The following is a 14544-nucleotide window of genomic DNA, read 5'->3' on the forward strand; positions in this document are numbered from 1 at the left end:
ATTAAGGTGGACCAACTATAGTTCTAAGATTGCATTTTGTTGATATTTTGTTCTAATATGAGTCATTTCTACTTGTTTTTATCACAAATAAAAATAAACTACAATTAAGTTAAAAAAAAAACTAAAAAATGCAAAATAATTGTTAGAACCATCAAAAAAACTTATTGGGGTTTATAACGTTCAATTTTGGGTAATTCTAACAGTTAGCATTTAGCTTTTTCTCTTTTTGAATGCTTGTGTGGAAGTCCTTGTGTTGGTTTTTGATATCTTATTACAAAATGTATTGTTAAGTAGAAATGACTTGCAGCATGGACAGATCATTTTACTACTTCTAATGATTTTCTTCTGTGGCTTAGTGTTCTTTTCCTATTTTGGGCCACCTCTTTTTGCAGTGAAGAACGTACAGAACCACTGTTAGCATAACAACATGACTGTTGGGATTTCCAGCACCTGGTTGTCATTTAGTGCCCTTTACATTTGAGAGTCCACCTCACTTACTGCCTTTAAGCTTTAGATTTTTTTCCTTTAAGAAAATAAATAACATCAGACTTGTGCGGTAAACATTTAGGGGCTCAGTTTTTCTCATTTATCACATGACTGTAACACAATAAAATAAAGTCAGTAACAACACTCCAGCTGAAGCATTTTTGCATCCTTGACTTCTCTCAATTGTGCTGAAAATCAGCTCGTCTAAAGGGAGGAATAAAAGTTAAATGTCAGTGAAGGTTTTAATCCTGCTCAGTGAGGCAGCTGAGAACACGAGAGGCCACAGCGCTTTTGTATGAATTTCACACATGCCCTGGACCATGAAGCGGTTAAATAAATTAAACTAATCTATTTAGTCCTTTTGTTACTCAAATATAGCAAATGTAAACAGTTTTAGGAGGATCAGGCAGCGCAGAAATATTCACTGTGGAGATGAACTGATCCAGAAAGTGGCATCAGTTTAGAAAATAATTCTTCCAAGGAGAAAAAGTTACAATTGAAATTGTAACGTTTGGTCAAAAGATTAAAATTGATTATTTTAAATAAAAAAAGAATTGAGACCAGGAAGAAGAATCACTTTTTTGCACATTCTGAAACAATTTTCTCAAGTTCTGTCCACATATTTTCTGATAATTCAGCTCTGCAATGTTGAAATGAAAAACTGCTGTGGTCTCCAATCTCAACGGAAAAACACAGACAGGAACATGCAATTTTGTGAAACTATTAAAATTATTCCTTTGATTTTCAAATAATTTATAAAATCTTTGTGGGACTTTTTTGAAGTCCCACTTCTATCATCTTTTGATGAAAGCGCTTCCAATAGTCTTTCAATTATGACTATGCTGTTTTTAGCCCAAATCAAAACCTGTGTTATTTTCCAGGACATTGTTTCTGCAGAGCGGTGGTGGTTTATTAGAAATTCACCTCTGAGTTGTGAATTGGGCTGTTGTCATGGAGTCAGATTATCCCCTTCCCATCATCCATCTGTTTACGTGCTCTGTCGCTAGCTTGCAACCTCTGACACCCCTTACCTAACATTATCGGTGCAAAAAAAGATGTACATGGATCTAGAAATCTTTAAATTGGATGTATCAGAATGAAGCAGAGCAGGCAGCTTGTGGCTTGCTGTAGCGGCTTCTACGTCTCATTTTCAAGCTTTTTCAAACGGCATTGTCTTACCTGCTCCTGGTTAACAATGATTTGAAAAAAGAAATACTTAGAAATGTCGTTATGAGTTTAATTTTCTTTAAACATGTCCTCCATCATGAGAAAAACAAACCAAAAACACCATTTTCATCAGAGCGGGTCTTCTCAGAGCTGGAACAGGTTCTAGATCCCTCCCCCCAACTCACAACTAAATTACCACTAATGATGACAACTACAAAAATGCAGTTGATCACATGGACTGCACCCTCCATCAACAATGCTTTGTTGAGTCAAAACTTTGGATTGAGTCAGCTCGTGTTAATAAATCACAATCATGCATGCCTCACAGTCCCTTAAATAAATGCGTCCACTTAAAAAATGGCTCACGTCAGCCTGATCCTCTTCTGACCGTGAAACACTGATGTTTAAGCAAAAACGATTTGACAAAACCTCGTTTCAGCCCAAGAAACACCATGTCTATCTCCATAGCACAAACACATGCTGCAGCACAGTCCCAGATTGTCCAGCACAGCCCGTCCATGGTGAGGAGAATAACATTGACCTAATTCGCTTAACTGGACCAGTTAGATATTTGCTCATTGGCTGGCTGAGCTGGAGTTTGATCCTCTGAGCTGAGCTCCAGCAGCTTCTAGCCTCAATAAAATCCTCCTTCGCCACTGTCAGGACTCATCTCTTGGTGAGTTATTAATACCAACAGAGCAGACAGGATGTTATGCACTGATTCTTCAAGCCTTTCATCAACAAAGTGGCAAGAAAGAAGAGGGTTGCCTTCTCTCCCTCCGCTCCATCTGTCCCTCCATACTGTCGCCACATTAAGAAGACTGGCAGGACTTGGACAGCAGAGCTCAAAAACTTGTCAACATCAAACTCTTTCTTGTGAAAGGCCATATTTTGCAGACGTCAGATGTTAACTGAACGTCTAGTCCTACTTTTAGTCACTCTTTGGAGGCAGGTGGAGGCAATGACTCATTTCTAAGATTTTGTCGAAAAAGGCGTTTGGGTTTATATTCCCATTGATCGATAATGGTATTGCTAAATTGAGTGAGAAAAACTGTGGGACCCCCTGTCACCCTGTGCACCTTCACCTGTAACCTTTTATGGACTTCACAGCACAATCAGTGGTTTACTGACACAAAACTAAGTTCAAAAAACCCCCATATATTTACACAAAGTTGGGATGTAAAAGATATTAGATACGTATCAAAAATGTGTTTAAAAAATGACTATGTTGGTAGAAAAGGTTTAAAATCCATCAAAAAGTAAATAATCGGTTCAAGCTGCTATTTTGTCGTCCTGTTGTGGTTTTTACTCTTTGGTTTTTATGTACATGTAATACAAATTAAAAGTCGTCCAATCAAAAGCTTGCTTCTACCAAGTCGGGTCAATTACAATTGGCTGAAGGTAAACCACATCAGGGGGTGTGTGTTGTGTGCACTAAACATATAATAGCCCTTTTTTTGCACGGCACTGCATACAATGCACACTTTTTTTAAACACAAAGAAGAAAACAGTCTAAAAGACGCCAAATTTGTTACTTAAAAAGAGCCATAAAAAAATAAAATAAAGAGTTTCTCTGTTAAAAGGCATGCATTATTACTCTAGTTTTAAATACCAAATGAATAATGTATATCTAAATTGTATGCATTTAGGTAAAATAATCAGACTGTATTGTATCGCCACAAAGTTGATTGAATCTTTTATGCATCGATTTTGTGGACCAAAAATCGATACGTGTGTCGAATCGTGTGAGAGGAAAAGATACACAACTCTAACACAAAGTAATACCAAAACAAACTTGAACTAAAATCCAAACCAAAATCAATATCGATTCCTATGTTAAATACTCGCGTTTTTTTTAACTACATGAGCTTTTTAAATGTACTGCAGCTTTACATTGGCACGGCCATCATTTGCTAGACAACTCCTCCAAACATTGATTATTCAGCCTAAAATTAACAACTGTAACTCTGCATAAAGCCAAAGCTGTGTTGATTCAGTATTTGGTTTCACAAGTTCGCAAACATACATCTTTTATGAGGTTTTTTATAAATTAAAAGTATTTACATGTAAAAAGGTCATGCCATGTAAAGTAATCACCAAGCAAGACTAATTTATATTAGGCAAGATGTTAAAAATATAATGAGGAGAAATTAATAAATGAATTGTCTCCAAGGGTCTGAACAAGCTCAACAAGCTCAAATGCTGATATGAATTATATGAAACATTAAAATGCAATTATTAAATTTCATTTTCTAACGGCAAGGTTTTTCAAAGGTTTTTGAGTGGTTTTGTGAAACATTGAAATGGAACATAATGCATCAGAAATGCTTTTATAAAGAACTTCTTGTTGGCCGGAATTACATTCATAAAAAAACAGAGAAAAAATGTACAGCCAATCAGATATGTGAACTCTCAGAGGTCTTCATACCAAGGCCATCACTTACAAAATAAACTGCAGCATTTGACTTTGCAATCACGGCAGGTACCCAAGGACAGCCGGACATGACAAAACAAATCAGCTTTGACTTTATTCCGATGTCCGTGCAGATTTTTCAGCAGTGAAGCATGCACACCAAAAAATGGTTTCTCTTTTTCCCCCCTTGGCTTTCATGTGCCTAGCATTGTTTACCCTCATAAAAACTAACTCAGTGCAAGTGCTTAAAAAAGCATTTACGATGACAATGTGTTAAAGTTTGGTAAAGGTGCCTATACAACGCAAAAGCTGAATCTTAAGAAAAGTAAAAACCTTATTGTTTCAAGAAAATATTTCTTATTTTCTGTCTTGCGAGAAAAATAATTTTACACCATTGGCATATTATTTGCCTTATTAACGCGTTTCTTTTCTTTTAAGAATTTTTTACTTAGTCCTTGTGGGCCTGTTTTTGCAGTGTAGAAGTTTTTGATCAATAAAAACACCATCTTAAATCATAAATCCTTAAAATGTGCTTAAAAAAACTATTTTTAAGCACTAGATTACATACAGCAAAAAGTAGTACTAAAGTTGAGGCAGTATACCTGATGTTTACTTTTTATATACTGCTTAAATGTTGTAAACTTAAAATGTTCCAATTAAAGATATATTCACACAGCTCTAGTTAGCGTACATTCAAACAACCACTTTCAATCATGAGTCAACGTAAATACACATTTTATGACACTAAGTCAGTCATTGAATAGAATAGAGCTGTGAAAGAAAAAGCCTGGAGTAAGATTTGCTCCGTTTTGAAATTTCGCACCAAGCCTTTTCCAGCTGTCGGTGGAAGACACATGTGCCAGGAAACAGTAGAAAAGAAAAAAAAAGAAGAAACCCCTTCCTGCCAATCCAGTGTAAACACAGCAATAAAGTTCGGTGTCAGTTATATTTCTCGTCGCTGATTTGACGTTTCTCTGATATGACAGGTTTTAGAACCGCAAACGCAAAAATTAAAAAGAGCAACTCAAAAAGACGAATTCAGAATAGGGAAAATACAAATCGGCACCAAAGAAATATGATTACACCTTGGGTTGTGTCTTCTTGATGGTTCTCAATTTATGCATTTTGATTCGTGGATTTGGGGTTTTGATGCGCGGTTTTACATTTTTGATGCGCAATACATTAGGCGCTGAATTGACACCATAATTGAGAACCTGTGTCACGTGCCCGGTATGAACATAGCATCAGTCTGAAGAAGTATTCAATTAGTAAAATATGTGTTGCTACACTTATACTCAAGTACACTTGATAAAATACATTTTTGCTAAGGGTACTTATAAACTAAAGAATTTAGGCAGATCTTAAATGGAAATGACACAAACATGAAAAAATGTATCAATATTTGTACTTAATATCACGTGGAATCAGTGTATGTGAAAAAAATGGGGCTAAAATACGTTTATGTTTCTTTTAGTTGTAAGACATGTCATCTCCAGGAGAAAAATTAAACCTAAGAGACATGAAAACCAAGAATCAAACAAAACAATCAAGCAGAGCAAAAAAGCAGAGAGGTCACTTATTAAAAGCAAGCTTTGTGGCGTGCCCCATGCATGATGTGGGCGAAAACTGCTCAGCAGCGTGACAAACTATGACTCTGCTCCACTTAAGATGTTAAAGGGCACGTTAACATTTTCAGTTCATGCTGCTTTGCTTGAGAAAGCATCCCGCCTTGCTCTCGTTATCCAGCGCAGATGAAACAGCCCGAGGTCTTTCACCTCTACTCCTTCTTTCCTGTGAGGTTTAAAAAAGGATACATTTAAAAAATTACAGATCAGGCAGGCGTAGGCAGCCTGTATGTTTAATGTTTTCAAGTGGCATTTTTGGTGCTGCATGAACCCCTAGGTGGTATTGATGCCTTTTTTTTCACTGTTAGATCATTTGCAGCATTATTTGACGCAAGTTGTTTCCTGAGGGAATTAAAAGAAGAAATTAAAGCACTCCGCGTCAGATGGTTCAGGCTTTCACGGCGTGCAATGGCCAACAAAGTGTGGATTATGCCTTACTTAACGCACGCCAGGCTTTCTCGAAGTCTGTTAATTTCTGATAATGCACACTTCGTAGGCCATTATCCCGCTTATACCATGGTTACTTACAAAAGAAATAAACATTCAATCAGTTTTTAATACTTTATTCTTGTTATTTTTTTGGTTTAGATCACAAAAAACTGACTATTTGTTACGTGGTGTGATGCGTTGTCATGGTCACATAAACACACCCCAACGTCGACTGCAGCAGCACAGGAAAGCGATATATATGCTGATTGTCACGATAGATCAAATAAAAAATCAGTTCAGAGAGCACGTTCACCTCTTATTGCTTGTTTTTGTCCAGATGATGAGGCTGAACTTTGTTTCAAAGAAGCCAGCACAGTGATATAGAACATTTAAGCTATGTGACCGGAACTTCTTTAGTTTTAGGCATGCGTTATCACTGTGGATTATAACTTTTAAGCCAAACCCAGCAGCCAGTCAGAATTGAGTATTGACCCAGACCACGGTATAATTAAGAATATATTACACTGAATATGTAGAAATTATTTTTTTCCTGACTTTAACTTCAAAAAGAAATTTCTAACCGGACCTCTTTAGGTTTTAGTTGAAGACCCCTGTTTTATTACTTTTAGGGGTTTTGCTTTTTTCACTTATTTACAGAAACAGAAACTCTGTTAATCGATTCATTTATTTTAGGAATGGAAACCCCTACAGTTTATGTTGACCATATCACCAAGTGTCTCCTTTTACACCGTCACCATGCTTCTCTCTTCAAACTCCATCTCTCCCTTTCACTTTGTGTATGCGGGCACACACACATACACACACACACAGATAAGCACACAATGTTCACACTTCTCTGCTCTCCTTACTGTTCTAACACCTCTCTATGGTGATGATCTTCGTTGCACTTCTATAAATCTGCTTCGCTTGGCCGACGAGCCGTTTGCACTCCACTCGCGCTTTGGGCAGATGAGATGAACGTGGAGACTAACACATGCCCTCTCACTGACAGACAAAAGCTCAATATCAACACCAGTGTTTCAAACATTTTTTTTTAAGCAGTACAAATATAATTTGAGGATTAACTCTTGGGTTGAAAGAGGAGGAAAATGTATGTTTGCTTTTCAGTTTTTACTCAAAAAGTGTTTGGGTTGCAATGGACCTTGTCCAAGTGTACCCTAACACTAAAGTAGATGGATAGGCTCCAGCATCCCCCCTGAGCCTGTGCAGGATGGATCGATGAACATTCAAAACCCTTCCTCCAAAGAATAAAGTGAGGATTAAGGTTGTGACTATTAAAGAACACACTTGTTTTTGTTTTGTTTTGTTGTGTTGAGAGTTGTTACAGCCATGAGTTGAAGTCTATTTGGAGAACAGCCATTTACGAGTCAGAGAACCGAAGCCTTTGAAGCAGGGCGATACACACAATCACACACAGCATGGGGATAAATAACAGCCCTCCTGAGATGCACACTCCAACTCTCTTTTCTGGCAGGGCTCCTCTTACATTCAAATAATCCTTGGCAAAAAAATAAACAAAGTTAGCCTAACTGATGCTCTAACTCATTTAAAAGCTGGCTATGCAGCTCAGGATACGCATGTGTGGCTGCTGGTGGAAGGTGACCTAATACACTGTAAACAACTCTCACCTGCGTGTGGTGAAGAAGCCAGCTTGCCAACACACGACCTTTGAAAACAATGCTGTCAGTGTTAGGAGTGAGGATGCAGAAGCACCAAAGATAAACAAATTTGATCCAGAAAATAAGGTGCTCGGGATCTGTGTATTTCCAAAGGAGCCCTGTCTGTTTGAATACCTGCTGAGGAAAAAGCATGGGGTTGATTCCAAAGCCAATTGATGAGAGCAGATAAACCCAGGAAGCTGAAACCTCGTTCTGAAAGTCTGCCGTCTCTACAACCCGTTTCTATAAGACTGAAAAGAGCTTGTGTGCATGAGCAAGAAAAAACTGATATTTCTAAGTGGTTAAACACGCTTTTTTTTTTTTTTGCCTCAATGCTTTGTTTTACAAAAAAAAATCCTGCTACATGAATACAGCTGTAATATGACAAGTTTTCTATCCTTAAAGCTAAAGCTATTCTCATTAGCCCCACCATTAGCTTATGAGCAATAATAAGTGTCCCACCAGAAACAGCATAGAAGAAAAAGAGGCATAATCAAGGGGCAACTCTTAGTTTTTCTGTCTCATGTCTTGTCATTCTTATCTTTTGTCCTGAGTTGTGCACTTCTGGTCTATGTCTGTCACCTGTGTTGTCTCGTGTTCCACTTCCTGTTTTATTTTGAAACACTAACTCTACTCTCGTTTCAGGCCTTATTCCTTCCTGCCCTTGTCTGTTCCTTACAGGTGTGACTGTCCCTGATTGTTTCCAACTGTGCTTCCCTTCCTCATGTCTTAAATAGTCTGAGTCTCCCTTTGTCCTGTGCCAGTTTATTTGGTTATATCAAGAGCCATAGCTAAAGCTTTTTCAGAAATTAAATCCTCTTCAAACTCTGCATCTGAGTCCAACCCTGTGTTCTGTCTTGACATTCTATATGAGACCAAGTTAAAAACAAAAGCAAGTGAAGCCAAGTCAGTTCACCAGATGGTGCAAGTATGTCATTCTCCATTCATCAAAAATGTAATTTTCAGCAAAATTTTGTATATATATATCTATCTATATATATATATATATATATATATATATATGTGTGTATATATATGTCCTCCACCATGAGAAAAATGCCATAAGAACATGTTAAACAGACCAAAAACAAATTTTTCATTGCCGTGGGTCTTTACGAATTTCTGTGTAAAATTTGGATTATTATTAAATTTATTTTAGCTTATATGTAAGATTGAGTTTGCACTGGCTTTTACTTCACAAACTCAGTTAGTCTGCCTATTTGAAGGGGGACTGCAGTCACTGTTTGGTTTGTACCACACTGAATGTGGACCACAGAAAGTGACGGAGAAAGTTATTTCAAGAGTTTATGAAATAAAGATCATGGAGACCATCTCCAAGCTGCGTTTCCTGTGAACACAACTGTACACTTCAGTCAGAGGTTTTAATGTCCACAAGACTGCAGCCAACCTGCACTGGAAGTGGCTGCAAGAGAGAGAAAACATTCAAGAGACAAATGATACAAATGGTAAACAGAAAAAAAAAAGGATGACCTCCAGAGACACTAAAGATGAACTCCAAGGTCAAACTACATCAGTGTCAGATCTCACTATCAAGTGCTGTTTGAGACAACATGGAGCTCAGAAGGTGACCATATGCCACAGTGCAGTTTTAACAAACCACAAAGCCTCTGGGAGAGTGTTCTGACATGTTTCGCTCTGAATAAAACATAGTAGGAAAACTCCACAATGAACCATCCAGGAGGCTAACCTATAGGGTCTGGATCTGCTTAGCTGAATCTGGAACAGTAAGCTCAATGTAATCTCAAGACTATCAATGCTTTCCTGGAGCCAGATGTGCTGCCTGTTAAAATAAATCCTGGTCTCAGCAACAGGTCAAGGGACTTCTGTGATAAGAACTACAATCCTGACACAGAGGGAGCGGTTTGGTCTAGGAGTGATCAAAAATACCTGTTGACAGGTGTAAAAAAAACACATTGGCAGTCACAAAGGTCATTTGACTGATCTAAGATGATAAATAATCTAAGATAAGGGGATCATTTTTGTTTTATCATTTTATAAATGATGCTAAGTGATAACAATATTAAAGCAATCTCTAAATTTCCTTGAATATTAGTTGCTTTTTAATAGTTATTTTGTTAGTTTCATTAATGAACCACTGAGGGCTTTTCTTTCCACGAGCATGTTTTCCACAACTGTAAACATGGTTTATGGGTGTGACAAAAAAGAATAACAACCTTTCGTTGACAAAAAAAACAAACAAGTGATTGTCACATAAAAATCCAAACTAAACTTTTTTGAAGCTTTGAAGCCTTATTCCAACAAAGATCGAGCTCACCTAGTGGCCAATTGATGCTACTGCAACGTTTAACAAGCCTTGAAGTCCTAAAGTCAGCAAGTTTTGTTCACTAAACTATTAACAAAAAATCTTTTTTATAGTAAAAATATATACACTTAAAAGTTTGGGAGCTGCAGTACTAATACAACAAAATTCTTTGTTGATGGAGGGAGAAGTTTCCTAAAAGAACTTAAGAACTTACGGTTCCAGCTTAAAATAATAAAATAATCATTCATGAAGACGAAACACAAAAGAGAACATTATCCTTAAGGTTAATCTAAAAGTGTTTATTAAAAAAAACTAAAAATGTAAAAATTTAGAGCAGCTTTCAAGTTAAACAAATGTGTATATTTCTTGTATTTTTATCAAGACCCAACAGGCTGAAGCTGGAATAGATGCTCTCTAAATAAGTTGATTTTTTTTTTTTACTTGTCCTGTCCAGCAGCTGAGCAAACATAAGAGCTGAAGCCCTCTTGTGTTGGAAAGATTTTACTGTAACTAAAGGGGACTTATGAATCTTCAGACACACGGGGTGCAAATTTGTATAAACCCCTTTTGTATTTGAGACTAAACTTTATATTAATTATGTTTGAATTCATTTGTTGTTGGACCGGACTGAAAAGAGAAGATAGACGGAGAGAGGGAGATGTTGGAGGATAAGGGCACAAAAGAAAGGGGAAAAATGGGGATTTTTGGTTTTATATTACTTATAAACCTGCCTGTAATGATTTCAAACATCCAGCAACTTGTTGCTATATGCTGCTTCACGGTTCTACTCCCCCTCCTCTTTAATTACCCTCCACCCACCCCCCTCCCCCAGTATCCCTTTCTTTTCTTCCCTTCTTTTCTTTTCCATCTGGTCCAACAAAAGACTGTTGCAGATATGAGTAAGATGAATAAAGTTTAGCCTGAACTACAAAAGGAGTTTATTTAAATATACACATTGTGTTAAACGATTCATAACCCCTATTGTAACAGTAAAATATGTCCAACACAAGAGGCTTTCAGCTCTCGTCTGTCTGCTCAGCTGTTGGACAGGACAAGTTAAAAAAACAATAATAATAATAAAAAATGGGGAGTGAAGAAATTGGAAATGGTGTTTACTTTTCAGCATATCCCTTCAGAGGTAGCCACAGCAAATCAGCCTTCCCTGATTCGCACAGGTGGTTTGCCGGTGGTCATGCCAGATGCCTTTCCTGACACAACCCTGTAGGATATCCGGGCTGGAAGACCCAGACTTGGGCCACCTTGCGGCTACAGGTTAAAAAATTAAAAAAAAACAAAAAAACGAATAACAATAAAATTGCCAGCTTAGTCCACAACCAAAACCAAAAATGCAAGGCAATGAGTGCGAAAAAAAGTGGTTGATTCTTTGGCAACTATCTGCCATAAATACAAGTCTCTGCTGGATGGAAGTTGATTAGTAATCTGACATGGGGAGGGAAGGGTCAGGGCAGAAAATTCACTGAGAAGATGACAAAAAGCCTCAAGGACGTTCATCTGGACAGCAGTGATGTGGGTGGTTCATGTTGGACTCATGTTTAAATGGATATGAGAAGAGGGGGAGATGGAATAGACTTGTCTCTTACATATACATCAGCCTTTCCTTCCTTGCACATCACAACACCACACTCCCACTCTGTCAGCAGCTCCAACTCACTAATCAATCACACGGATGCAAACACAGAGATGGAGGCAAATCCTCAGTGAATAAACTCTGCAATGTCCAAAAATAAAAACTGGCTTCCTCTCATGCCTTATTCCTGTCCCAGAAACATGAAGCCCCAGCTTGCATTTTGAGAAGTGAAGCCCTTCCAGCCACTCACTGGGACCCCAAAGCCCATCCTCAGAGGCTGTGATGAATGATAAATATCTGCCTTGCATGTTCTAGTTGCAGAGGCTTTGTGGCTGACAGAAGCAGGTCAGAGTTTTACTACAAACTCGCTTCTAGAAACAACTTCTGCTGCCTTGATCTCAAATAATTCCGGCAAAGCATTCCTGAAGCAGCCTTTCCATGTGGATCCTGCTTTGAAGAGCGTGTCATGTTATTTCTCGTGAGTGCACATGAACAACAACAGCGAATAGGAAACATCTGATCCACGGCGTGGGCCACGAGCTCTGTTCCCGATCGATACCGGGAGAAAACCGCAGGTTGTGGCATCACACATGACAGACACACCCCCCTCCGAACTGTGGCATCGAACCAGCGACCCTAAACAAGCGCCTACGATCAGAGCCACTGTGGCTCGTGAAGGAGCTGAACCGATATTCGCGGCGCGCGTGCGTGTGGCGTCTTCAGGCCTGCTTACCAGCCCCGTGCTCGTGAGCGCAGACTGACAGGTGAGCGCGCAAATCAGACCACATCTTAATCAAAGCACACGCTCACGCGCATCACAACCCCGCGCGCACACCCCTGTAGTGGCAGCTGCGGAAGCCCACGCGCCCAGCGCTCCTGGTCCCAGCATGTCTCACCTTGCTTGACGCATTTGAACCGGACCGGGTCTTTGCAGTGCTTGATCACGGCCAGCACGTCCCGGGTGGTGAGCCCAGCCACTGGCATGTCGTTGACCTCCAGCAGCAGCTCATCCTGGGCCAGTTTTCCGCTCTGGATCAGTCCCTTCCCCTGCTTTACCTCCCCGAAGTAGGGGAACTGGCCGTTTTCCGCGCCTCCTTTCAGCTCGAACCCCAGCTCCCCGTCTTTCCCCCGGGTGATCACCGCTTCGTGGACTTTGTTGGTCCAGTGGTTTTTCTTCTTGAGGCTCTTCGACATCGTTAACTAACCTCGGGCTAGCCCGTGCAAGACGCCTCCTACCGTCTCATCCCAGCCTTTGTGCGGCAGACTGCAGCTTCACGGCTCCATCATCAGCGGAGGACGCGTAGCGCAGTGTCCGCTCTGCGAGCCGCGCAGACGGGCGGAGAGCTGCGGCACAGCGCAGCGGCGAATGCAATAATTATTACTCTGTCAGACGCGCACACACACAAGAGACAGATCCTAGCAGATGACCCGGATGTGAAGCCTGAAGGAGGGGAGAGATGAATGGTTCTGGTTCGGCGTGAAGCGATGGAGAGGAGGGGAAATAACGCGGGAGGCGCTTCTCTTTACTACGGAGCCAGAGGCGCTTCCACTCATGACAGGCAGGACGAGCCCTGCCTGCCACCAACACAACTTCAGCTTTACTTGTTTTAACAGTATATAGAAACGGTTTTTATAAAAGGGGTCATGTCATTTTGTTTACAAAACGATGAGAAAAAGATCCTAATTTTTTCCAGTTAAATTTTTATAACATTTATATATGCTAATTAACCCCATCGTCATGGTTTCTTTGGGTCACTGGTTATGTGAAATATTCCAAAGTACAGATTGACACACCGAGAAGTCCCAAACTGCAAAAGCTGGAGGGAAGCTGCAGTGTTTCCCTGCAGGACCTGTGTTTCTTCTGAAAGGAACCAGTTTCAAAGCTTCCTTATAGCTCAAGGCGTTGCTGCACTGTATGGTTCTTATTGCAATATGCAGCATCTCTGCTCATTAAATGATCATAAACCACTTCACAAAACCCCCGTGTTTCCATATAAAGCAAATTCTGCTTCGCTTTATTATTTTTTCAACACCTTCAACAAAGTTCTGATGGAAATAAAAGTGAATAATCATCCTAACTGAAAAGCTCATCGTTTCAAGACTCATTCTGACGAAAATTGTATTTTTGATGTTTTTGTCATGTTCTTGTGGCGTTTTTCACATGGAGGACATGTGTTTAAAAAAAAAAGCTCAAAGCTGCATTTCTAAGTAGTTTCTTTATTCAAATCGTTGTGAATCAGGAACAAAAAAAATAATAATAATAAAAAATTGAAGAGGCTTGTAGCAGAGACACAGGTGCTACAGTTGTTGTCTCACAAGCTCCCTGTTCTGCACCATTCTGATACATCCATTTGCAGACAAATAGATCCATGTGCATCTTTGTTTTGCTCCTCCGAGCTGACATCTGACTCAAAACTGTACCACTGGACAGACGCACCACTCAAGGAAAGAACAATGTTACATCCACAAGGTTGTAGGTCTAGAGCTTTGGGAGACATGAATTCAAGACCTACAATGCAATGATTCTACAGTTTTTTTTTTTTAAATCTACACATAAGTTTGAAAAAAAGACAGGTGGAAGTTTTCGGGACCATGGATGGACCAAAGAAATGACACAAGTAGAACAAAACTAGGCCAAACTATTCTGTCATTAAAAAAAAACAAGAAAAAAGTTTGGGGGGGTGATCAACCAATCCGAGATGAATCTACATGGGAATGTACAAGGTAAGTTGATTTTACTGTCTACAAAACCTCCCAAAAACTCTAGTACACATGAGTTTTTACCAATTTAAAAATAAATAAATAAAATAATGGGTATAAAGAGTCTTCTGGGTGTTTATTCAGGAGCTCTATAGATTCATGTAGCAGGCTGT

The 14544-nt window shown here is 39.3% G+C and overlaps 1 protein-coding gene across 6 annotated transcripts in view; it reads right to left on the reverse strand.

Moving 5' to 3' along the window:
* Positions 1-13706, reverse strand: part of LOC101173221 (membrane-associated guanylate kinase, WW and PDZ domain-containing protein 2) — a 94073-nt gene extending 80367 nt beyond the window's left edge. For 3 of the 6 annotated variants that reach the window (XM_011476267.3, XM_011476268.3, XM_011476266.3), the window contains exon 1: positions 12568-13701. In XM_011476267.3, the coding sequence (XP_011474569.1) occupies positions 12568-12865 (298 nt within the window). In that variant the 5' untranslated portion in view covers positions 12866-13701. Of the gene's footprint in view, positions 1-12567 lie in introns of all 6 variants that reach the window. The other 3 variants (XM_011476269.3, XM_011476270.3, XM_020703674.2) reach the window with 3 other exon arrangements.
* Positions 13707-14544: the final 838 nt, after the last annotated feature.

This window comes from Oryzias latipes, chromosome 6 (assembly GCF_002234675.1).
Source record: "Oryzias latipes chromosome 6, ASM223467v1".
NCBI lineage: Eukaryota > Metazoa > Chordata > Actinopteri > Beloniformes > Adrianichthyidae > Oryzias > Oryzias latipes.